General features: G+C 35.7%; 1 protein-coding gene across 5 annotated transcripts in view; it reads left to right on the top strand.

Annotated features, from left to right (window-relative positions):
- Positions 1-26418, top strand: part of CHN1 (chimerin 1) — a 145108-nt gene that overhangs the window by 11119 nt on the left and 107571 nt on the right. For 3 of the 5 annotated variants that reach the window (XM_052676503.1, XM_052676504.1, XM_052676506.1), the window contains exons 5-12: positions 2085-2181; positions 4672-4790; positions 6753-6881; positions 12608-12786; positions 13003-13117; positions 13283-13369; positions 22333-22482; positions 23485-23691. In XM_052676503.1, coding sequence (XP_052532463.1) covers positions 2085-2181; positions 4672-4790; positions 6753-6881; positions 12608-12786; positions 13003-13117; positions 13283-13369; positions 22333-22482; positions 23485-23691 — 1083 coding nt within the window. Of the gene's footprint in view, positions 1-2084; positions 2182-4671; positions 4791-6752; positions 6882-12607; positions 12787-13002; positions 13118-13282; positions 13370-22332; positions 22483-23484; positions 23692-24132; positions 24178-26418 lie in introns of those variants that run through there. The other 2 variants (XM_052676505.1, XM_052676507.1) reach the window with 2 other exon arrangements.

Genomic DNA, 26418 nt, shown 5'->3' with positions numbered 1-26418 from the left:
GGTAACCTACATTTTTCAGTATATTTCAACATTAATGAGGAGCTCACAGTGAGACTTGCAGGATTTGTGTTTAGTAGCACTAAATGAGCAGAAAACAACAACAAAAAAATAGTTAATGAATGCTTTAATATATGGTCACTTAAAATTTGTCCTACCACTTTCAATTCAGTAACCTGAAAATGAGTGAGTTTACATTATCTGCTGCGTGAGGTTGACATTCCTGCTGCCTTTGTATAGAACCAATTCCTTAAACTGGCTGCATTTTTTTTCCATTCTAGTGATGCACTTGATTTGATTTTGAGGTCAAAATATTTTCATTCTTGTTCTGAAAACATAGCTTTTTATGATGACTGACAGCATTAATGTTACATTAATGAAGCATTTTGTATTTAGAGTGGGAAAGGACTCAGATTTCTTACCATGTCTTGTATGTTCAGAGACATCAGAATTAGAATCACCTTCTTCTAAGCAACATGTTTGTCCCCATCCTGTCTGAATCCAATTTTGATGTAAGCTATCAGAACTAAATCTCACAGAAGATGCATCATGGGGCTACAACAATCCTTTATTCAAGTGAAGGAGGAAAGTGAAATTTGTGTCTCAGAGAATGGGCAAAGCTTCTCCAGATGCCAGATCATGCTGTAGAATAAAGATCCTGTTCCTTCCAAATAAGTCTGTGTCATGTAGTAGGACGTAGAGGTGTGTTTGAGTTGTAGTGTGATAGAATAACGGTATCCCTGCCTTAGGGTGTATCTAGAGATAAGACACGGGAGCTGTGGATAGTGGCATTTGGAACCCTTGGCAAGCAGAGTCCCAACAGAAGAGCCTGGCCTGTATTACACTGTTTTTCAGTAATCTCGCATTTTTAAATCTCCTCTCGACTCCACGTATGCGTGTTCCTTCTCACATAAATATTCTAAAGACAATGCTTGGAGGTCAGTTAAGCTTTCTATATGGTTTTCTGAGAGATGGTGCTTGGTGGGTATCTCTTGCAAGTTATATGTGGAGTGACTTAAGTGATTGGGGAAAAATCAGAAATGTTATGGATGAAGTTTTTCACTTGGAGAATGGTGACGCACTGGAACAGGTTGCCCAGAGAGGTTGTGGATGCCCCATCCCTGGAGGCATTCAAGGCCAGGCTGGATGTGGCTCTGGGCAGCCTGGTCTGGTGGTTGGTGACTCTGTCCACAGCAGGACGGTTGAAACTAGATGATCTTTGAGGTCCTTTTCAACTCAGGCCATTCTATGTGGGCTCCAGATATTCACAAAGAAAAGTAAGAATTAGAATATTTCATTGAATGTAGAAAGAGACATTTTGGAAAGACTTTTCTTAGATTATCTCAGCTGAATCACTATCTTTATTCGCAATCAAAGAGGCATAGCAAGTTTCAAGTTAAAAAAAATATATATATATATATTGTACAGTACATAGTTTGTCTGCTTGCTGCTTCCTTCATAGAGTGTACGTTAAATTGTGGAAGAGTATGCAAAACACTGCTGGGATACTTCTGAAAAGTTGGGAGCTTTTTAAATGCTGATAAGTTTTAATAATTTACAGCCTTTCAGTGGTTTGATGATAGAGCAGTATTTCCCATTCCGTCTGCTTCATGTTAGATGGTAACCTGTAAGGGGCAGGAGTTACATTTTATTCAGTTATTACACTATTAAATACAGTAAGTCTGTGTTTGTGATTACAGATCAATTCTCATAATTGTGATAAACCAAACAATAATATCAAATAGTGATAATTGCTAAACATTGCCAAGATCTGTTAGCATAGAGAATGCCTGTTTGCTAATGGTGGATGGAGTCTGCAGTACTCTGAAATGTTATTGTGGACTTTTGATGACTGCAGGTACTTACACTGCCATTTTGCTGATGTTGTTGCTGTTTGGGTACTGTGAACATTATTTGAGTTTTGTCATATTTTTGCTGGTACTGTTGACCAACAAAGTAAGATATTCCAAAGAGTTGTCTATTAACTTAGTAACAACTGTTTTACGTGTTATGAAAGTGACTTTCTGTAGAACTGTATTTACTGTGTTTGTATTCAAAATTACATTTCTTAACATTTTCTGCCGCAGCGTTTTACCAATGAGGATCATTTGGCTGTCCATAAACATAAACATGAGATGACACTGAAATTTGGTCCGGCTCGTAATGATAGTGTCATCGTGGCTGGTTAGTATAGAATTTCATAACTAGTTTGTTCATTTTTTTCTGGTGGAATGTGCATTCATTTTGGTCTGTTTTCTGTACTTAATGAGTAGATGTGCATTGTGAGACTGAAATATTTTCTTCATTGTTGTCGTCTGCAAAGTATTTTGTAAATGCTTTCCTGTATTATTAAATTTTCTTAAAATCTGCTTTTTAACTTTTATTTAGATCTGATACATGATAAATTTTTTTCCGGATATCAATACTTTAATAATTGATTAAACTGTGTAGTAAGTGTTCAATAAGAACCAACACTAATAAAGGCTGTGCCTAACAGGTCTGTCACTAGGTTGTACCATATTTAAGGCTTACAGTTTAATTGGGATTGCTTGTCCCTGAAGTTTAAAATATGTTATGTTTTTACGTGCTGTGATGACATTAGGAGAGTGAGTTAGTAACTACAAGGAAGATAACAATAATTATTTGAAGTGTTTTTAAATTCCAACTACTGTTATTGTATTTCCACCTCTGAATTCATGGTGGTAAGTAACTTTTTTGTTTGTTCGGGCTCAGAAGTAATCACCAAGGGATCATAATGTACTTTAAAGCTCTTCAATGAAGACAGCACGTGCTAATTGCAAAGTTATAGTCAGAACGTTTTTTTCAGTGGTAGAACAGTGTAAATGGATGTTGAGAAGACTTTCAGACATTTACAGAGTATCTTTGTTTTAAGAAGCTAACTTACTAGGACGTGGAGACAAAAAGAAGTTACTGTTACAATGGCGGTTACATTTTGATATTCTAGACACAGTTCTCAACTATTAAACCATAAGGAAGAAGGCCTGTTCCTGATCAGGTGTGTGAGAACGAAACTGTGATGCCATTCTGTCTCTTTGCAACTACATTTCAGTATCTGAACTGTAGTTATAACTGCTTGGTTACATTAGTGAAGATGTACATAATAATAATGGTATTTCAGATGAAGTTACTTTGTAACAAATGACCCAGTGATAGTAGTGAAATAGAGGAATTTACATAGTAAATTTATAGAAAACCTCTTTTGGGACTGCCTCAGGCAGTAGTAAGCAGGGTGCCTGAAGTCTTAGAACTGCAGCTCAATTCTACAATTAGAAAATCCAATGAAGTCTTTTGTACAATATCATATCTTCTGTTATCGTGTTTCACACACTTGGAATTGATTACTCTCATTTTCACAACATTGGAAGAAAGAAAGAAATGTCTGTGAGCTGTGAATGCACTTTTTAAAAAAATTAAAGCCTTTGTGTAGGTCTTGCCTTTGAAACTAGAGGCTGCTAGCTCACCAAAGTGATGTGCTATAGTTGACTGGCTCTTGAGAAAAGCTCCCTGTGGTTGGTGGACGTGGACAGAAGAAATCTTTGATATCCTTCCAGCGCTGTAAGGGGTTAGCAGTCTGCAAACTTGAACTACTTGTCTCCAGCAGGTGGAGTATGCCTTGTGGCTGGTTTTCCTGCAGGACAGAAAGGAGCGTGCTTTCAAGGCATAACAGTGTTTTTAACCACATCATCTATTCCTTTCCCTCATCTGTATTTTTCAGAATGAAACAGTTTTCTCTGTTTCTAATCAAAAGTCTAGTTTTCTATGAAAATGACAGTGTTGGCTTACAAAAATCAAGCATATTAATGTAAATCCCGTATGTTGCTATGTTTTGTAATGCAACTGCTTTTTATTAATATCTGTGTGGTGCTGGCTGGCAAGGAATGAGAAGATAATTCTGTCTGAAATGAGCAAATTCTGTGAAAGGCTGATAGGAAAAAAGAGCTGCTGTACAGTTACAACCATGAGATTTTGGGTTTATACTTCATTCCCAATAGATGCACCAAAATACTTGGTATCAAAGCACTTCTTTGGCCATTCTTTTTGTTGTGTGCTGCATCTTTTGAGAGTGTTACTAGAGTATGCATGATCAGAAAATCAGCACAAATCTTTAAGGTTTTGTTCTTTTAACCAGTCTTCAAAATAAATACTTAAATAACAGTTAACAGGCAACTGACTAAGAGCATCCTAAACATACAAAAATACCCTTTCTTTTCATGTATTTAGTTTTCTGAACAAAAGGGAAGTAATTTTGAAGTTAATTGCTAAATGGCTTGAAGTATTAATACATTCATCAACTATAAAGCTAGTTAAAGTAAATAACCCCATTGGTATCATCTTTATGTAGGCAAAATGCAGATTTCTTAAATGTATAAATTTCCTTGGTATCATATCGATTTTAAGTTAGAAGAAATCCTTTGTAGCATAAAACTCACTGAGGCTTATGAATAGTTATCTGAATAAATTCAGATTTTTTTGAATGTAATTTACTTAGCCTAGGCTAGTTTTTAGTACAAGTTGTGTGTTTTTATAATTACAAATCAATATCTTGATATTTAGGTGCTGTCTCCTTTTACTTTGAAAATTATTTACAAAGTGTGTGTTCTCAAATAGTATTTTAAAAGTAAAATTGTGTGGTTTGTGTAAACTTAATTTCAGATCAGACACCAACACCAACTAGATTCTTGAAGAACTGTGAAGAAGTTGGCTTATTCAATGAATTAGCAAGCCCTTTTGAAAATGAGTTTAAAAAGGCTTCTGAAGATGACATTAAGAAAGTAAGTTCATATAAATATTCTTTTCAGTCTTACTGTTCAATTGAGAAAAGCAAACCTGAGTTTATATGTTGTCTTTTAAACTATACCAGAAGTTGTTGGCCAGCTGCCCATGTATAATCTTCTATGGGGAGAATACAGAGGTTAAGATTACTTTTCTGCAGGTTAGTTTACGTGAGAAGCATGGGCAGTGGAACGCACTGATTTTGTCTGAATTCTCTAAGTATCTTGCCTGTGTATCTGTTGAAGTTCACCATTAGCTTGATTGAAATTTCAGTAGGCTCCAAATAATTTTTAAAAGTCTGAAAATTAATGAATTTTGCAGAAAGACATTTGAGAAGAAAGAAGTGAAAACAATAGTATTAAATACTCTAACAATTCAGCACAACCACTAAATTTGGAAATGTCAGTAATTTGATAACAATTGTGTTTGCTTTGTCAGTTAAATAATCATTTTTACCTAGAAATTACTGATCACAACCTAAACATCTGCATTGCTTTTTTTTACAGTACACTAAAATCTAAGCAGAATTTACAGTTTCTATTCAGCATTTAATGTTCTTTCGTGAGGAACTGTCCTTAAGTTTAAACATGCTTTCTCCTATTTCTTCTGTATCTTGCTAGCCCTAACTAGTTTAGGGCCCAAATGTATAAACACTTCTGCAAATGAAAATTTTTATTGTGTCCCCTTTGAATGATTTTACCTTTGCCTGATTGTATGCTTTAACTTCCACAGACAGTGACATTAAAAATTAAGTAAAGTCTCTTTTATACACATGTACGTAGACTTTACAGAATCAGTGTCTGGTTACTCTCTGTTTCTGTAAAGATTTTAGTGGGCTCTTGTGAACAGGACTCATTTCTGCGTGTTCTTGATGAAAACTCACCTTTGCTTTGTGCTCACAACTGTGCCAAATCTTTTTTAATTGGTGTACGGTAACTTTCTTGAAATCATGTGAATGATAAAACAAATTGTTTTTTATTCTGACTTGACTTTCTTTGTAATTCACCACTTTCTTGGAGGAGGTTACAGTTATTGCAGAGCATTTAAAACATTTGAACAACTTCTAAAATTGATAATAGTTTTCCAGGCTGACAAGAAGAAACACAGTTGTGCTGTGTATCTTTGATAACATAAATAAACAAGAATGGCAAGGGGTAGAAAAAAATTACCCTAATAGCAATTCTTCCTAAGGATTTTTTATAATAGTTTTGCTTTTTCTGTAGTGTTTCACATTCAGCTGTAATGTGCAAAAAGGTTCCACCTTTAGCAATTTTCCCTTCTTTTTAATCACCTATTCAGTAAGAAAACTAAAAATGAAATAGAAAAAAAGCACCCAGAAGAATAATAATGGAATATGAGCTCTGGGGGAACTCTCTTTCAAATGTGTTTGGACAACAGGTTAGATGGTAGTACGGGTTTTCGAGTCAATACGCTGCTTTAAGTATTTTTATAACTGAATTTCTTTGCAGCATTTCAGATGTTCTGGTGGACTTTATGTGTGTAGCAATATAAAACTTTTTCAGTAATTATTATCTGCACCAAGTTTGAAATGACAACTCCATCCATCATAGCTTTTTTTCTACTCTGAAAATGAAGTTAAGATTTTACACTTAGCAGCACGTGATGTCATTTATAGAGGGATTGTATCGTAAGTGTAGCCTTTAAGTTTAGTGCTGTCCTTCCTCAATTATAACTCTCCTGTGAATCTTGGGAAAGAAGAACTTCAGAAAAGTGTTTAATCTGGCAATGGAAATTGAAGCACAAAGTCTTAGTGAAAATTGGTGTTTATACAGATGCTGGAAAAAGTAGGCTTGACTGCTGACACATCTGCATCAAGATCTTCAAACATCAGCACCTCACTGTTATTATTATAATAAAGCTAATATTTCTCCTTAGATGCTTGTATTTTCTTACATATTTTATTTTTTTAGTGATTTTTTTTTTTACACTATTACATTTAGATGCCTCTAGATCTGTCTCCTCTTGCAACACCAATTATAAGAAACAAAATTGAAGAACCTTCTGTTGTAGAGACAACTCATCAGGATAGTCCTTTACCTCATCCAGAGTCTACTACCAATGATGAAAAGGTCAGGATTGTTTTTTATTATTGGAATTCGTTATCTAAATCTTCTGATGGTCTTTAGGCTACTTGTACATGTTGATACCCATGCTACTTAACTGGCTGAAAGTAAAAGACTTTGTTAACCACATTTTCTGGATACATACTTAATTTGTTCAATTCTTTAGTTAGCTTTGCTGAGCACAATTTTCTATTTGCCTCACACTGATCATTCAGTAAAACTACAAAGGAAATCAGATTTAGTATTGCTGCTGTGTTAAAAAAGTCTTAACTGGGCTCTTTATCCTTTTTTTATGCATCATCAGACAGTAGTCCTGAAAAAGCAAATGAAGTGTAGCTTGAGATTCTCCGTGTGTACATTTTTGTGTTTATTCTGTGTTTTCTCATGAATTGTTTTGTGCAGCAGCATGGGGTGTTCCATAAAAATGTACAGGGGTCAAATGGGTGGTCTTTCAAAATTAAGCAGGAAAACTGTACTTCAAAATCCATACCCTTTCAGCTATATCAGTATGTTTAAAAACAGTGATGTGGGGCAGTTGCTTGTTTAGTGTTTACCTGAAGGTTGGATTTGTGAGGTATTGTCTGTCTCAAGAGAAAGTTGTAATTAAATCCATTTCAGAACTACTGCTCTGGCAGTACTAAAAAGAAATAGTTTGATAGTAAGATTGATATGTAACTTGCAGTGTTTTCATCATATGAAGTTCTCTTCGAGAGCACGAAATTGAGCAAAATTAATGAAATGAATTAATTATTTAATCAAGTAGGAATGGAGATAAAAATATAAGGAGGAAAGCATAGTAAGCAACCTGGTTGCTATACTCAGGTTTTCTATGCGCATCACTGGCGGGCAGTCTGCATTTGAGGGACTTAAATACCTTGTTTCCAAAAATTAGTGGACTTATTTGGGATTATGAGATAATTCATATTGAAAGGGACCGTAAAGCATTTTTATTCCAACTTCCTGCTCAAAGCAGAGTTTAGATCTGAGACCAGACCAAGAGACTCAGGACTTTATGCAGTCCAACCTTGAAACTTCCAGGAAGGGAGAATGCACAATGTCTCTGCTTAATACATTCCAGTGCCAGACTGTCCTTGTGAAGGTAATGTTATTCTTTGTATCCAGCTTACCTCTTCCATTTGCACCACTTCTCTTATCCTCCCAACAGACAGTGTACGTGACAGAAAGTCAAGAGAGTTCCAGTAGAGAATTGTCTTCAGAAGGCTATGCTGAGTTTTATAAATTAGGAAAGATGAGTAATTGTGCTTATCGAAGCAATCATGTAGTCAAAAATAGTAAAACTGGTTTAGAAGAATACACGTAAGAGCTGCTTTGATCAAGTATATCATAGTCCAAATCTTAAATCTTCTTCTTTATTACATAGTTTGGAGAGGTTAGTTTGTTTTTGTCTGCAAATAATTATTCTAAGTGCTCAAGTCTTGGCAGGAGAAAATATTAATGTCTTATTTTACAGTAGTGGGTGGTTCAGTATCTCATTAGCATCATTACAAGTGCAAATTGTATCTAAATGCCTAGCAGTGCTTATAAACTTATTCATTATGTAATTTCAGTGTTGTCACTGTAACAGTGCTGAAGTGAAAAGCTGCTGCAGCTTAATGTTGTTTTGATGTCTGATTGTAGAGACAAGCTGAGCAAGGATGAGGGTGCTGCTTGGAATGTGCTGCTGCTGAATGTGGCCTGCAGAAGTTGAGAAATGTGAGCAGAGTGTTGCTGTTTTCTCAGTTAGATTTTTATATTCTCCTTCTATAGGTGTGTTGAAGGAGGGAAGGTTTGTTGCTTTTCTTCAGGGCATAGCTGGTTTTAAAATTATTATTTTATTAAATTACGCCATCGTAACCATCCCCTTGGCTGAATATGTTTTAGTAGTCTTAAACGGTCACAGTTAATGTATGTGGAAGGAGGTTCTCATTTTCTTTGTAGTTGTCAAAGGAATTTCTTAGGCACTCTTGAAAATTATGCTTCATCCTATTTTTAGTATTCTAGGAGAGTTTTCTTAGTTCCACGAAGCTTCAGTAGCAGTTGTTATTCTATGTAGAATAGACTAAGATACCATTATAAGTAGCTGAAGCCTTTTAGCCATAAAATAATAAGCAAATAAAGGTTAACTTCTTATTTCAGAGTTTCCAAGCTCATTATAGTTTCTTATTAATGATATTTTAGAAGGAGACCCTCAACAAAGTTTCTCAAGTTGTTCTTCTTGTTGTTGACAGGTAGCTAATTCCCTAAACTAATTATTTCAAAGCCATTTTTCTTAGTGTTAATCAATTACGGCAATAGTTCTGGCCATCTGCCTTTCTGTATAAAGAATTCCAAGTGTTCATTGATTGTATCAGAAAGTTTTTGCATGATATTTGCTTTTAGAGTCAAAATACTTGCAAATATGCAAGTATTGAAAACAAATGTAAAAATATAATTATCATCCTCTGTAAAATGTTTTCTGAACTTCAGTGGTTTTTAGTTTCAAGAATAAAAGGATGGGAGAGGTCCTTTCAATAAATCTTCAGTATCTTTGAATAGACTTAAACTTCTTTTTCTTGTACAGGTGGGTAAAATCTCTTAAGGTCGTGATTCTGCCAATTTATCTTTTTTTTGTCCTTGTTCTTTAGCAGAATTTACAGACTACCCTATTTTAGACAAAATTTACACTTCATAAGAACAATTCTTTGGCTAGTGAGTATCTTTATTGGAGTGGTGTGCCTGTGGGTTTTTATATGTTGCTAAAATGACAGTTTCTTGTAGATCCAATGCATCTCCAGCTTACGTTATTGCAGCATTGTGTAAGTAATTAGCACGTTTATGTTTTCCAGAGTTAAACTTAATGTGTGTTAGTGTGAGAAGAGGAAATTGAAAATACTTTGATTTCAACTGAATAAACATGTTATTCTGTGAATGTTTGGTGATCATTTCTGTTCTTCTAAACAAAGCACCGTATTTAAGATAGGCTGTATTTAATAGAGTTGCGTTCACATGAGGTTTCTGTTCTCAGAATTTCATAGAATTACGTTATGTTACTAGATTGATCTTTGGTTGCTGAAATACATTTACCATGGAGTACTTGGTGTGAAAGTTGCAAATGACCTTTCTCCAGTTAGAGACTCGAGGAAGAGATTCAGTTTATAGTCAATCTTTATTAGGACCTCACCAGTTAAGCTGTTATCAATAGCCAATGTTCACACAGTGCTGTAACTTACAGCATTGCGTAGTTGAAGCTGAAGTTGGGAGGCCAGTCTCAGCTGCTTGCTCATAAGTGGAAGGTTGTAGTGATGGAAGGTTAGGTGGCTGTTTGGCAAGTCTTTTAGGGGGTCCATTCTTTCATCAAGCCCATATCATCCTGTAATCTTTGCTTGCTCATAGCAGCCACCAAGTTTGTGGACATTACCTGAATCATACAGCATGTTGACATGGGTGCTGTGCACACCCTGGTGACCATGTGCAGATTCAGCTGCTTTTCTGAGTTTATCCATTCTTACAAATTCATCAGGGCTGTTTTTCTCTGGAGCTTATCAGTTTTTCACATGCTGCCTTTGAGCACGTTTCTCTCCTTAGACCGTTGTTTTCTAGAGCTATTGCCCCATCTGTTCACACAGGTACTTAAAAAACTCCCCCAGACCTGTTGCATTGCCGTGGGGGGGTCTCGCAGTTGCTGACAACACAGACCCATACAGAAAAGGGTCTGTTCTGGCAGTACTGTTACTGAGAAGGTATGAATATCTGCACAAGTGCATTTTTGTCTTAAAGTTGTAACGCACCATGGCTCTGTGGCTGTAGCTACCTGTTTGTTATTTTTCACCTTTTTTTAGAAAGTAGTATTACTCTGTCATGGGTATTCATTCTGTGGTGCTCATATACCTGCATTTATATTTATATGTGTATATATTTGTGGTTGCTGTATATGAAGATATTTCTGGTGAAAAAGCAAAAAAAAAAACAACCCAAGCCTCTTAAAGCTGTTGGTTCTGCTACATATGGCAAAGATTCCTGTGTTCGAGTCCTACGGTAGGAATAGACTTTGTGGTGACTCTGCTAACCTACTGGGTTGCAGTAACAATGCTGGTAGTAGTGGCAAGCAGCAGGTAGGAGAAAATGAAACAGAAACAAGTGAAGAATGGCACAATGCTATATTTTCAGTTAACTCTTGCTAGATTCAGGGCAAATGTTCTCCCCTTCTGCCTTCCTCTAATTTCTTACAGTCAAGAAGCTAGTCTGCTTTCTGTGGCTCTTCTCAGAGAGTAAGATCTGCACAGCTGTTACATCAAATTCCTCATCTGTGAAGAAGTGTTCACTGTCCTAAGAATATGCCTCTTCCTATTTCTTTTCTTTTTCTGTAATTCCATACTGTACTTCTGTTTTCTTTGGGCACTCGTCCATAACCTTAGGTACTGTGTTCAAGTTTTATAATGTATCATTTCACTAGATTGGTATTGATGCTAAAAAAAAAAATTAAAAATTATGTATTGTTGTCTTCCTTGCTGTGTTTCTGTTGTTCTCCTGAAACTCTCTCACCGTGAATAGGCTCTTTTAGGTCCCTTGGGGAAAAAGATGAATGAATTAATGAACCCTGATGTCAAATCTAGCCTGTGAACTTTGAAGGGGAGGAAAATTCAGTATCTGAAGTCCTTTTTTTTTTTTTTTTTAAAGCCCACATTTTGCTAGCCCATATACAATTCTATAAAGTACTTGGATGCTTATTTTCCAGGGAATGTACACAAAAAACAAAAACAAACAAAAAAACTAAGATGGCTAAGACACGGTACTTCAAGCTTTGTTAATAAACATTAACAACTTGAGTTGAATTCTCATCAATACAGCTTGTGTGATATCTGTGTGAGAAGTTCTATTTGAAATAATGTCTCACAGCAGAGCAACTAAAATAAGCTGGTCTCAAGAGTGTAGCTTTATGCCCTGGACTGTAGAGTTAGTGTGAAAATACCAAATAACTTCAAAAAATCCCATGTAAAGACAATCTGAAGTCTGACCATATGAAAGCTTTCCTGAGAAGGAAGGCACTGGTTTTGGTAAGGCATTTCTGGTTTCACTGGGTTCCTTGTACTATGTTGCACCTCATAATGTGTGCTACCTGATTGCTAAGCTAAGAATTGCAGTGAGTTTTGTCTGTTACCTAGTTGTAGCCAGGAAATTCAATTCCTGTGCTCAGATCCTTTGTGTCAGGACATCCAAATATTTGTCATAGCTCTCCATGTAACATTCCAGGGAGCTGTTACTGCATAACGCTCTACTTATAAAGCATATATAAGTCATGTATAAAGGAGCATAAATTGTTTTTTTTTCTTTTTTCTAGAAAATAAACCTATTTTGTTTTTGTTTAAAGATGATACAATAGCTGAATTTGAAATGTTCGTAAGAACACCATGGAATGTTTTATTTGTTGTGGGTGCAATGGTGCAGATAGCGCCAGTGAGTTTCTTGCTATAAAAATATTTAACTAATAATTAGATTTGATCGGATATTAATTGTAACTTTATCATAAATAGAGCCAAGATTGGTCATAAAACTAAAATAACGCTAGTATTTCATTTTTGTGATTAAAATAATTAATCCAAAGATTTTTAATTTTTTTTTTAAATGTACAACTGATTCTTCTTGCTGATTCAGATGCTAGAGAACTTCTGATACGTTCTTTTAAATTAAATTCCTTTTATGATCTGAATTCATGGTGCATAACTATTTTTCAAACTGATTTGGTTTCTCCTCAGGAAGTGTCACTGCAGCAGACTGCACAGCCCACATCAACGATAGTTCGTCCAGCATCGCTACAGGTTCCTAACGTTCTACTTACGAGTTCTGACTCCAGCGTTATTATTCAGCAGGCAATACCGTCACCAACGTCCAGTACTGTTATTACCCAGGCTCCATCCTCTAACAGACCAATAGTGTAAGTTACATAAAACTTGGTGTAATGCTTTCTTACAGATTCTAGAAAGATTGTCTTGCTAACTGTCAGTTACTGTTTCTTTGGTTATTATACAACTTTGAGACAGTTGGGTGAAAGTGGTGCTTCCCTACATGTGAAATACTATTCCGTGTGTATGTATAAGGTTGTTCTCTTCTCTGGATAAGTTTTCTCTAATACATGTAATTCCTTTTTCAGTCCAGTTCCAGGCCCGTTTCCACTGCTGTTACATCTTCCTAATGGACAAACCATGCCTGTTGCTATTCCTGCATCTATTACAAATTCTAATGTACATGTCCCTGCTGCAGTTCCAGTAAGTAAGCATGATGTTACATTAATTTGAAAGTATAGCAGGTTTGCATAAGTGCAGCATAGAACTTGAAACAGCTGTTTTGGTTTCAGAGGGTAGTGGTGTCAAATACTCTGTGTTATGATAACATACTCAGGCTTTCTTCATTTTTATACTTTATCTGGTCAGCTTGTTAGACCTGTCACCATGGTGCCTAGTATCCCAGGAATCCCAGGGCCTTCCTCCCCACAGCCAGTGCAGTCTGAGGCTAAATTGGTAAGTGAAAAACTCCATTATTCCTCAAGAAGACTAACTTGAGAAATTGATTAAATTTTATTGCTTTTTAGAATGGCTTTAGTTTTCTTTTGTTAGTCTAAAATCTGCAACTACAAATTTAATGAAACTGAAGAATAGCTGCATTTGATTATAATTATTTTAAATTCCGGTGTATGTCTTTCTTTTAAATGGTCTTCAAATGAACTCTTTCTTGCTTCTTGCATTGGAGGTTTAGAAATGTTAGTAGTTAAAAGAAAGACAAATACAGTAGCTTGTCTATGGTGAACATCGTCTTTGGAGAAGCAGAATGTAGTTCTTCCTGAAAGATGTGATGTTTCTTGTTTTAAAAAAAAAAAAATCTAGGAAAAGAAAGTGCTGTGTTAACAATGTTTTCAGACTCTCAAATATAATCCAGTTGACAAATTTTTTTGTAATATGCTGCTGACGTACTTTAGAAGTTGTATTGTGTGTTTTTGGTTGTGTGTGGGCTGTTTTGTTCAGGGGGTATTGTATGGGGAAATTGTGAGTAAAACAGGCAGAGATTTAAAAAGAAAAAAAAATTAGTAATCAAGTTGTGCTGGTAGTTTGAATTAAAAACTATTAGTTGCTTTGCTGTTTTTGCTGGCTTTTCCTTATTGCCCCAACTATTTTAATAACATAGTATTAGTAACAATTAACCCACTTATCTAGTTATCAACAGAAATGTAAAATGCTTTTGTCTTGTGAAGCAGTGTTCCTCTTTTGAGGAACTAAAAAAGAATCAAGAATACCTGCTAGATTTTTTTTTAATTTTGTACAGCAATATTGTTGAGTGGGAGGATGATCTTAACATTCTTTTTCTTATTTCTCTTTACCTTTTCTTAGCCATTCTCCTTCCCAAACTTTTCTTAATTCTGTCAGGTTATCCTTTCAGTTTCATTAAAATAGTGTAGAGAGGAACAGAAAGGATAAAAGTCTCTTTCTGTTCATCCTTATCCCACTAGGAATGTGGAATCACACAATTGCTTGGCTGGGAAGGAATCTTAAAGCCCATCCAATTCCATAAGTGGGCATGGTTGCTACCCCCCATCAGAGTGGGTAGCAGATCAGAGCCCCGGCCCCTGTCCATCCTGGCCTTGAAACATCTCCAGAGATGGGGCATACAGAACCGCTCTGGGCAGCCTCCTATACCTCCCTTTCAGTGAAGAATTTCTTCTTAATGTCTAACCTAAATCCACCCTCTTTTTGGTTAAAAGAATTTGCCCTTGTCTTATATCAGGCTGTGTAGAAAGTTGTTCTCCCTTTGTTTATAATCTCCCTTCAATAACTTAAATACTCTTTGCCAGGCTGAACAAGCCCAGCTCCCTCAATCTTTCTTCAGAGGAGAGCTGCTTCAGCCCTCTGTTCATCTTTGTGTCCTATTCTCTATCTGCTTCAACAGCTCTGCTTCTTCCTTATGCTGGGGGCCTGGTAATAACTTCAGTGTAACCAGGTCTGATGGGATGAAGTTTATCTTAAATATAGGAGAGAAGAAGCTAAAAAAGTGAAAATGAGATTTGTTTTTGCCCACAGATGTTGCACGTTTGTAGTTATTAGGAGACTTGTGTGAAGTTTTATTTTGTGAAATAAGGATAAATTATCACCTAATATGTATTTCCCATTCTTGGGCTGGAATTTAGGTTCTTAAGCAGATTACTCTTGAGCGATCTGTCCTTATGAAGCTTTAAAGCACGGGAGAAAACACATGTATGTAGTGGAGATTTTGATCTCTCACTGGAAGAAGCAATCACTTGGATGCAAAGAACAACAAAGATCATTAGACTTAAAATTTAATAGTCTCGTTAGTCTTCTCGTTAGAATTTAGCTAATATATGCACTTCAGTGATTGCCTATATTTTTTTTTTAAATGAGACTGTAAAAAGTATATTTGCAGTTAATTTCTTCTTTCTTTCCTTGTTTCCTAATACAAAGCATGAGCAGAATTCAAGAATATCAGAATTATGTATGTTTCTTATGCTCATATACTTTTATATAGTGCCTATTCATGAAAATAAAAACCTTAATTTCTTATTGCTCCTCAAGTAAAGGCAACTTAATGAGAATTTTAACGTTTCTGCAGAAAAGCTTCCGAAAGGAAGACTAACTCACTCTGCCATGTGATGCATTGTTGACAGATATGTTATGGTTTATTAACTGTAAAGTTCCATTTAATTTTAAAAATCCAAACCTTTTGTGATGCCAAGTACTTTCTTCTATTTAATTTTTTCTGATATCTCTTGAAAAATATTTTTGCTTGCAACAGATCCAATTCTTCAAAGGTATAGTATCAGTTCTATTTTTCATTTGTGTTCTGGGCTAAGACAAGAAGTCTTCATTACCTATTTTTGCAACTACTTGTTTTCTTTTCACTTTATTGATAGTTCTCCTGAAAGGTGAAATATAAACTATTCTACTGAGTTAAATTTAATCACTGATCAAATGATGTATGTTTCATCTACTAACAGTAGACTGCAATTTATGGATTTATTGGTATGTTTAAGCAGAAGGCAGGGAGCAGTTCCTGCATCCAGTTCTCTGGGATGAAGCCTGTCAGCCTGATATTCTTACTGCATTTTTAAATGGAAACTGAATGAAGAGGGACAGCTGTGATGTTGCTCTCTCAGCAATTGGAGCATAGGAGTCAGGATTTTCTGTTGTTTGTTTTCTTTTTTAATTGTCTATTAGTTGGAGATTTTTTTGTACTTTACGGACAAATGTTGCAATCTCTCACAAATTTTTTTCATACTGCATTGTAAAATGTAGGAACAGAGTATGTAGCAAATATTTAAAAAATAAATAAATGCTCAGATGTGTTCCTAACTTTGCATCTGCTCTGCAGATATGAAGGTAAGTTTTATAATGTATGAGTTGCAAGATGGGAGAAGTTCATAGGTTCAGTGCAGCTCCAGAGGGTTTTGTCATGTAAGCTTTTGGCCATAATTGTTCAAACCTTACTTTTCTTTAAAGCCCATTGTTTCCTAATGCAATAGTCTGCATTTTCTACTGTCCAGATGTATGTCAATACTGTTTCAAGGTGTTCTTAACACAGATCTACCTGCTTCAGAGATTCGGGGTAAAAGTCTTGAAGAAATGTTAGAAGCAGCTTTTCACTTGAAGATGGGAACCGGGCACTTCCCTTCCTTTATACTTTGTGCCATTCTTTACAGAGGTTATTTCTGCCAATCTTTTTTTTTTTTGCAAGATGTTTGAAGCAGCTGAGATATGTTAGAGTATGATCAGAAAGCTTGTTGTGCTCTGATTTCATTCCTCATCTCAATTCTTCATTTCTCCCTTAAGTGTTTACAAAAGGATACAGTTACAGATATTTATATTTTTGCCTTAAAGTGAAGGTGAGAATTTTGACCTTTAAAAATATATATATATTTGTATTTGTATTTTTGTTACTTTCAATGATTGTAGAGATTTGGCATTTAATTATTAATTTAATATTTAACTTAATTTCTATTGGTTGATGTAAAAATATCCAAATTTTCTTATTATTTTATGAATACCTATTTTTATGAGCTACTTGTGAGCTGCATATATCAAATTGTATATACAACATCATACATTTATTTTTATAAAATCACGAGTCAACTACAGTAAAAACAAATTGAGTTTCTGACTTCTAAAAGCTAAAGGCTTTTAGAACACTTGCAGAAGTCTTGTTTCATAATTGGTGTAGGGTGCCTTCCTGGAACACAATTAAGGCTTTCCTTCATCTGTCCTGGGAGTTTATAACCCTTAAGAGACCTAATGTAGTTGCTGAGTAACTCCCCCACTCCAGCCCAAAAATGAACAGCTTTTTGAAGTCAGTTTCTAAGTAGGCTCTCTTCATTGTATTACAGTGTCCCAGCTTAGTGCACAATAATCAAAATTTTGATCAAAATTTGATCAAAATGTTTTCAATCTGATATCAGACTCCTTCAGAAAGACAGTTTTGATTTTTTCGTGTGAAGAGAGTTATTGAGTCGTGACTTTGGGAACACTGCTCTCTCTTTGTTAAAGTTGCTGGACGTTAAATAATCACATGAATTCTGTGGAGGAACAGCTGCGTATGAAAACAGGTTCACTGAGTGTAATAGCAGATAGAAAAAAATCAACCAACTGCAAATAATACAACTCCAAAGCAGACAAGATAAAAGCCACGAGACAAAAATATTATATTGTCTATGTAACAATCCACATCCCTACAGTTGATGACCTTGTTGCATACTGTTCTCAACTCAAACAGCTAAAATATAGTGGAGGAAGAACGTGTTAAGTACAATCTTGTGTGTGTGCTTCATCACTATACAATGTTACATATGCAATGCCATATGTGTGTCAGTGCTATGGGATAATTGTGCACAGTTGGATTGCATTTTTATTTCATTGTACACTGTTAAGCTACTGTAGCAAATACGTGTTCCGTTCACACCTGTAACAGGCACTGTTAACTGCAGTTTGAATATGATTGGAACCTGTAACTCTTGTTGCTTGCAGAGTTGATTGAAATATGACTAGAGATTTCATTCAAGAACAACCTTTTGTCTTCTGCTGGTATTCTTTTGAGTGTATCTTTGTTGTACTGGGAGTGACAGTAGGAATGAAAATGTGTTTCACGTTTCTGCAGTGCACTGAAAATAAATTGTCCGCTTTTATGGCATGATTTCATATTAGTTGTGCAGAGCAAACTAAATGCTACGTAGTTTAGTAAAATAAAATGTACAGATTAGTCTTGTAATATTTTAGGAAATGTTAGAATTAGATGTAGGTGTTAGAAAAACAAAGAAGCTTCTCAGGTAAAGGGTGCTTGGATGTTAACAAGATGGTGTTTAAAGGTTCCTTCCAACACAGACCATTCTATGATAAGAATTTGTAATTGTAAGTACTGCATAGTTGCTTCTGATCTGTTTGTGAAAAGATCTGAAACTGTATGCTTTCAGAGATTAAATCTGAGCTGTGAGCTGTTCCTAGTTGTAGTGCATCCCTTTTTTCTGAGTGTATGGATTGTGGCTGCAAACCTAATTTTCACACCCTTCTGTGTGGGTTGCAGAAGTTTCTCAGTGAAAGAAAAGTTGTTCTAACTTTTTACACTAACAATTCCCCTGCCTCCTTCCCCTCATCATGTAAAATCTTTTGTCACAAACTGAGAAATGGCTTGCACGCAGTGGGCAGCCAGTGGGCTTTCTGCAGGAGGTTTCTACTGAGAATTGACAGGGCAGCTTGGCAAATGTTCAGAAGCCTGCATTAACTTGCTTGAGCCCGGTATGGGACCCCGTGTTCAGCAGAATTCTTCTGACCTGTCTCTCTGCATGCCGAGCTAATCAGCAAACACCTAATGAGCCTACTCTAAAGAAACAGACCCTCTCACAACCTACTTCATTTTCATATGTTCTCTGGGGGTGGAGAGACAAGTCTTCATAAGGACTGATGATGCTGCAAAGACCACAATAATGATAATTAACTTGCTGAATTTAGAAGATTATGCTGTTAATTAGTTGCAAAATAAAGATAAGTAATAGAGCAGCAGATGGTAGGATAACACCCAGGAGAAGGAGGGTTATTACTCTGATGAGCTTTTGTGGCAGATATGAAATATGGATCTGAGTTTTCATGAATTGTTTCTGGAGAATATTATCTTGTTTCCGTGAGCTCTTGATGGAGTGATCTAGTCCTACCAAATTTTGACAAATGCAGTGAGGATTTGTTTTCAAAGATGTACATAAACAATAAAACCTTGCTAATCAAGACTTTAAAAGCTATTAAGCTATTTGAAAATACCACTTCTAGGTTGCCCCTAGTAAGCAAAAAAAATGTTAAACTGAGTTTTTTATCAACTTTCCCCACACATTAATGCTGATGTATGTTTATGCTAATATTTGTTTCAATATACTGGATTTTTCAAACTGAGATTCCCAAGATTCCCACAGTGTTTGATGTCTCACTATTCACAGGAAGTACAACATCCACACAGTATTTTGTTCCAGCACTACCTGCTAAGCTATGAAATGCTTAAATTGAATATCCTTGGAGAATGTGTAATAATACTTTCCATGTAATTTCTCACTTTTTTGATAGTTTTAATCAGAACTACTATTTCAACTTTGAAACTGTGATATAAAGCTATAGCCAGTGATTTTCCTTTTTTTTTTTTTCCAAAAGTTTCTGATTTGATTTAACAGTGTAATTTTCGAAAGAAGTATATGTATTTACTAACATACAAAACAATAATATTTGAATGTTAGCATTACAATATAGAAAGCTCTCCTTTATTCGTATATCCCTATGCTTATATGTTTTATAAGTAGCACTTTATATTTACTTTACTTTTGCCATTTTCAAATTAAATGGGCAACATACAAATGTAATAGCATCAACTTTTAGTCTAACTTTGTAAATATGTCTGTAACACAGAAATGAAGAGTTAAAATATGAACCTGGACAATAATAAGTTATTTGCCTTACGTGAGAAAAACCACAAAAAATGGTCATCAAAACTCAAAACCTACTCAAATACTCATTACTTTTATTTGATCTCCCACGTTTTCTGACCTTAGCCAGTCTTTTACTAGAGTGGATATGTTCAGTGAAACTTATTTAAGGAGCTGGCTTTGTGCAAATGCTACAAAGCATTTCGAACAGTTCACAGAGTTTTTTGGTGGTGGTTTTTTTTTCCTATGTGTGGTGGATGCTTACATCAAAGTTTGCTCATACAACCACAAACAGAATTGAACAGACACACTGACCATCCACATACTATTTAAGTTTTATGCTACACTGCCTTAAACATTAGAATTTAGCTTGTTGTTGAACTTACATATCCAGACAGTTGAGATGGATGAAATCTAATCACAGTGGAAGAGGAGAATGCCTTTGTATGGTAAGTTACTACGTTGTGGTTGAATAATTATTAGTAGATGGTAACACCTGGAACATTTTGCCCAGCGAAGCTTTGAATGCCCCATCTCTGGAGATGTGCAAAGCCAGGTTGGATGGGGCTCTCAGTATCCTGATCTTGTGGCTTGATGAAGAAGATCATCAAATCACCATTTTTGTACTTAGATCATGGAGTTTGTTTCCGTAGTTTCAGTTAGAAAGTACTGGGGCCATTCTATTGTTTAAATGGAGGCATAGACTGAGTTTTTTTGGTAGCCTGTGTTTCCATGGTGAATTGGGAAGGTACAAGTTGTCAGTTTGCTTTACTATTGTAAAGGACTTAGCATTTCCAAAGTACAGGAAATCTTAGTATACATACTAAGAGTAGTGGGCATGTTATCTTTAAAAATGGTGTCATCCTGCCCTAAAGCCTGCATCATTGTGAGTTACACACATAAGTTCATCTTTTCCAATGTATGTTAACTACATACCAGCATTAAGTAAGCTTTGGCAGATCTGTTGACAAACTGACATCTTATTTCAGTAATTTTACCACAATAAATTAAACCAACCCAAAACTTACTGTCTCTGTATCTCTGTATGACTCTGTTTGTTGTTCATACTCTTTAATTAATAGCTCAAAAGTCAGATTGTTTATAATATGAAGCTACAACAATGCATAGAGAATTTGTGTGCAACTGTTATTTTGCAGTGTAAAGCTTTTGAATCATTTAACTCGTGTTTTGCTAGTGTAGAACATCCCATATTCTTAAAAAGATGGAAGTGCTTGAAAGGTCCCACTTAATGATTCCAGTTCATGGATTACCAGGCAGAGCTAGGCTGTTAGAAGCCAACTATTTATCTGATGGAATAATGCTTAAAGGTATACAGAGTGTCCATACAGAGCTGTAGGGGATCTCTTACATTCTTGTTTTTGAGAAGTGCATTTGGAATTTGAGTGGGGTGATGTGTGCTGTCACACTCTATATAGAGCAGTTCCTATCAAAGAGGCTACTAGAGAAGCTTACTGCGTTGGTAAATAGAAGTCACTGATTAAAGCTTCTCTAATAGGAAGCTAGCAAAGGAATGTTAGGACCTTCTCATTCTTCTCAGTTCTCTGTGTGGTCTTCAAACAGGATGTCTGCTGGTGGTGGTTAGAGGCTACAGTCAACTACTTGGAGGGTCAATTTGCCATATCACAAAGATTTTTTGCAGTTTTGGCAGAGGTGGATCTGCAATCTGTTGCTTAAATGTAAAACGAGAGCCAGGAAATCCTATCAGGGAAGAAGAGAGCTATCATTATATTTCAATGGCTTAATCCTGAGAGGCACTGGATACTGTATGATAGCTGATATGGAGTATCTGTCTGCATGACTAGATGCAAAATCCTTTGTTTTTTTTTGGACTGACCAAATGCAGCCCAGCTCCAGCATTTTTAAGACATTTTTTTAATAATTAGTACTTTATTGACATTTACTTCATATTCTAAACCACCTTGAAACAAGAATTAATTAAAAAGACAATAACTAAATGTTGTTAATATTATATACAAATGTGTTTGGTATAAGGAATGTGATAGAAAATTGTTACTGTTATGAAATTGTCAATATTTAAAATAAGGACTCCAAATGGAAATATATGAGCCAGCTTCAGACCTAAGTATTGCAGCTGAGTACTGTGCCAGTATTCCTGGTTCTGCGTGTGTCATTGCAAGTGCAATACAATACCAGTTACAACAACTATTTCTTCATGCTTTCAAGTCATCTCTGCATGGAAACTGTTCATCACCAGGGAGGTTTTTTTGTTTATTTCTCCATGCAGCTTGCAGTCCTTTCTGAGATGTTGTTATGATGATTGCAAGAAGTTATGATTTCAAGTAGATATATGTCTACGTTGCTGTTGAAAGCCTGTGAAAAACAAGCAAAAAATCCAGTAGTGATAGAGTTGGACTTCCTGTTTGCCAAGCAGAGTGGAAGTAACTAATATAAATCATTCATAAGTCCTCAAGTTATCCTATGATTATGTAATTATGTTACCATATTTCCATTATGTTGAGGGGAAAAAGAAATTTTGTTTTCTTTCAGAGACTGAAAGCAGCCTTGACCCAGCAGCACCCTCAGGTAACAAATGGAGATACTGCCAAGGGACACCCGAGTGGGTTGGTTAGGACTCAGTCAGATGAGCCGCGACCACAGTCTCTACAGCAACCTGCAACTTCAACAACTGAAACACCGGTATGACAACAAAGTGGAAATGCATTTCCTGCCCCGTTCCTTGTTACATAAAAACTTCTTTCTTTACTGTTGATTTACGAAGCAGAACTTAACAAGTTCTATGGAATACTCTCAGAATTAGAGGTTTGAGGGAGAAATTGACTGCTCTGGTGCAATGCTGGCAACACCTTTTATATAGATAGATAGATACATAGATAGATATAGTTATGCAGCAGACTGCCTTTTCTAGATGATTAAATGTTATTTTGCCAGATTGCTGTGTCGGTACTGTATGTATTTTGGTGTCATATCAGTATTTGTGTAGTAATGAAGAGTTTATAATGTTCTTTCTGCAATGCATTATTCAAGGTGATAATTTCAAAATAGGTATTATCTGTCTGTTTAGATTTAAAACTAACTCCTGATTTTTGGAGTGTGCTAGCAGGAATTTTTGCAGTAAGTGAAAATTATACCACTGATTTTGTATAATCAAAAAGAACAGCTTACTTTGTTTTGCATTTATATTACATCTGTCTACTGCATTTCACATCATAAGCACTCTTCTGAACTTCTTAACTGCATCAAGAATAACACTTATGTTAATTGCTTTAAGGATCTTTTTGGGCTTCCACAAGAAGAGTTTCAATACTGTGTCTTTCTGAGCACTGAAAGGAGGTTAGTGAGCTTAGAAGTGGTAGTGTTTTCCTGTGAGGTGGCAGGTGAAAACAGGAAACTAAGGGACAAAAGCTCCAAGTCAGACTAGAGGTGCTGCTGGAAGAGGTGTTTCCAAAGTGAATCCTGGACAACTGCCATTCTGCTTCTAAGAAACCTGTCAGAAGAGCAGTTTCTTAAGAAAATATTTGTAGATGGCAATGGAAACAGTCACTGTCCCTAAATAGAGGGTCAGTGAGATAAAAGCAAGGTTTACTGTAAGGCTTCGATGTGTTTTTGGGTTGTTTCCTAGTGCACTTGAAAACTTATTATTACACTGATAACTTCTTTAACACTTTGTGCTGTTTTCAGGCATCACCAGCTCAGCCTACACAACAAACACCAAATACAGGTGGTCGGCGAAGAAGAGCTGCTAATGAAGACCCTGATGAAAAAAGAAGGAAGTTTCTTGAGCGAAACCGAGCTGCTGCTTCCAGGTGCCGACAGAAACGGAAAGTCTGGGTACAGTCATTGGAGAAAAAGGCTGAGGACCTGAGCTCGCTAAATGGCCAGTTACAGGTATACTTATTATTTTGAGTAAAAATGGTTAAATCACTCTTGGACAGTGATTCTGCATCGATGGAACTTAAACTTTGCATGAAATCAGAGATGTAAGCTACTTTTAAATGATGTCTCAGGTCAGAATTGAAAATCCAGTATTGAATTGCATATTCCAGCAAAGTAAGAATATAAAAGAGTGTCCTGATTTTAAGATGTGTAAACTTAGGATCATTCCCATTTGTCCTTTGTTCCATTTTAAATAACTTTCAGACAGTGATACTAAGTGACTTGATATGTTGGAGTAAAGGCTTAATAGCCTTACCTTAAAAAATGCCTTGGACTTACGATTTCTATCACAGTCTGAGTTATTTAAATAACATTTCTTTTATTTCCTTTGGTTCTTTTTAACTTCACTGTTTTTTCCTTTAAAGTGAAGGTAGTGCTCGTGAAAGGTGCCAGATTGACATCACTGGAAACTGAAGGCCTCTTTTGTCCACAGAACAGGTACAGCACAGGCAGTGTCAGTGCAAATTTCACCACGCTGCCCTCCCAGTGTGCATAACTCTGAGAGGGAGAGATGTATACTGTAAGAGGGTAGTCTAGTATATATTACCAGTTATTTCTCCACACCATCAGAGGTTTCATTGGAAAGTTGTCACATTGAGGCATTTTTCCCCCTTAAACAATCCGTGACCCTTTTGTTTAAATTGCTGCTGCTGCTAAAATATGCTTTCTTAATTTTTTACCACAGCACACAAGAATTGGCAGGAAGTATTGTTTCAAAATAAAAAGTCTGAAAGCATCATTTTAAGAATTATGGAAAGGAAAGCTTGATGTTGTTTCCTAAATAAAGCATTTGTTTAGAAAATGCAGTGAAAAGTATTTTGATATTTTAAAGTTTGTCTCATTTCCTTAGAGTTGTTCAGTGAGTCAAATTCACGGATCTTTCCTATTAAAACCTTCATTTGGTGCTATTGATGAAGATGTCCCAGCTCAACCACAGAATAGTAGAGCATGTTTTATCTTGTAATCAGCATTAGAAAATATCAGCCACCTTCAGTTTCCTGACTAGAACAGAATAGTGCATGTAGAAGGGACCTTCAAAGATTATTGAGTCCAAATGAAACCAAAGCACGTTACTGAGTGCATTATCCACATGCTGCTTGAACACTGACAGGCATGGAGCACCAGTCACCTCTCTAGAAAGCCTGTTCCAGTGTTTGTCCAACCTTAAAGAAATTTTTCCTAAAAGTAAAAAATGTATCTACTCTGTCTTAAAAAATTTTCAGCATCAGATTGTAAAATACAAGAAATTCAGAGTTAAGCACATAATGTGAAACTATTAATCGTGTTCTAGAAACACTGCCTGACATCATGGCATTACTTAACTTACTTGCAAGTACATAATCTTCTCATATCTGTTCACAATCTGAGGACTTGACTTTAATGTAGTCATAGCCCTCACTGTACATCCACTAATTGCAAAATGACTTGTAGCACTATAGGTTCAAGAATCTAAGGAGCAAGTGAAGGTATAGCGTACTTTTCTCGCAGGAAGAAAAGCAACAAAAACAATTGGCTGTATTTCAGTTGTCTTAATGAAAGTAGTTTTTGGTAAGATGAACTACCTTTAACTTGTACATATCCATTTTTATAATTGAAAACTATGAAATTACCCTATCATCATTTGTTGGTAACAAATTGTCACAGTGGGTTTGAAACCAATAATGAAAGTTGTTGTACAGTTATATACACACACACCTTGTTTACTGTAGGTGCTACTGTAACAGCAGCATTAGTATTGTACAGTTACAAAATAACATAGTAGTCTTTTGCTTATTAGAGAGAGAGCAATCCTGGTTTCGTTCTGTGCATGTTCAAACATCCTATAACAGATAAAATGTAGAATCAGACTTGTTTGCTGGTATTTTAATCAAAATAACACATCTATATAAAGGCATGCAAGCATACTACCTGATAATAATACAGAAGAAAGCTAATGCTCTATTGAAGAAGTGCTCCATAGCAGCAGTAATGATCTAGGGAAAAAACATTAAAAAGCTTTGTCTCGTTGAGAAGGCTACAGGTTTTCTCTTCTTCAACAGTTGCAGTTTTTCTAAATTGATGTTTGTAGCGCGATGTAATTCTTGTTACAGATACAGAGTGAGAATAGAATCTAAAGTCAGAAGGGAAATCATGTTTTACACTTTGTTTTATGGCAAATGCTAAAACGTTTCATCCTGGGACTTTGTCAGTGATCTTAATGTCTCCTAAAGTGTTAGAATAACTGTGGCTGCCCATGTAAAATATTGCTGTATTTATTTGTATGCATTGCTTAGGCCTATAGTTGCATCTAAATCTTGATTATGGTTTTTACTTACATGTTTACATATCTGGAAACCAAAACATTTCCAGATTTCCAAGCAGTAATTCTGTAATAACTCAAGAAAAAGGGATTCCTTAATTTGCCAAAAGCAAAACTGTTAACTATGAAGAACAGAATGATTTGAAGAGTATTGAATGTCAGAGAAACAAACTATTATGTGAAAGCTTTCATCCATCCTGAATTTCCATAGTAATGTTTTACTTAATAATCTAACATAGCTGATCAGTGCAGTGGGCAGAAATGGTCACTTACATTATATTTAATAGTAAACTTGTTACATTTGGAGTTTTTCCTTAGTACAGCTTCGTGGCCTGACTGGGTAGGGTTTAGTAGTGCTTGTTTAATATCTAAGTGACCTG

The sequence above is a fragment of the Tympanuchus pallidicinctus genome, unplaced genomic scaffold (genome assembly GCF_026119805.1).
Source record: "Tympanuchus pallidicinctus isolate F22 unplaced genomic scaffold, pur_lepc_1.0 scaffold15, whole genome shotgun sequence".
Taxonomy (NCBI): domain Eukaryota; kingdom Metazoa; phylum Chordata; class Aves; order Galliformes; family Phasianidae; genus Tympanuchus; species Tympanuchus pallidicinctus.
Note: the sequence above shows the minus strand (reverse complement) of the source record. Positions and strands in the feature narration are given on the sequence as shown.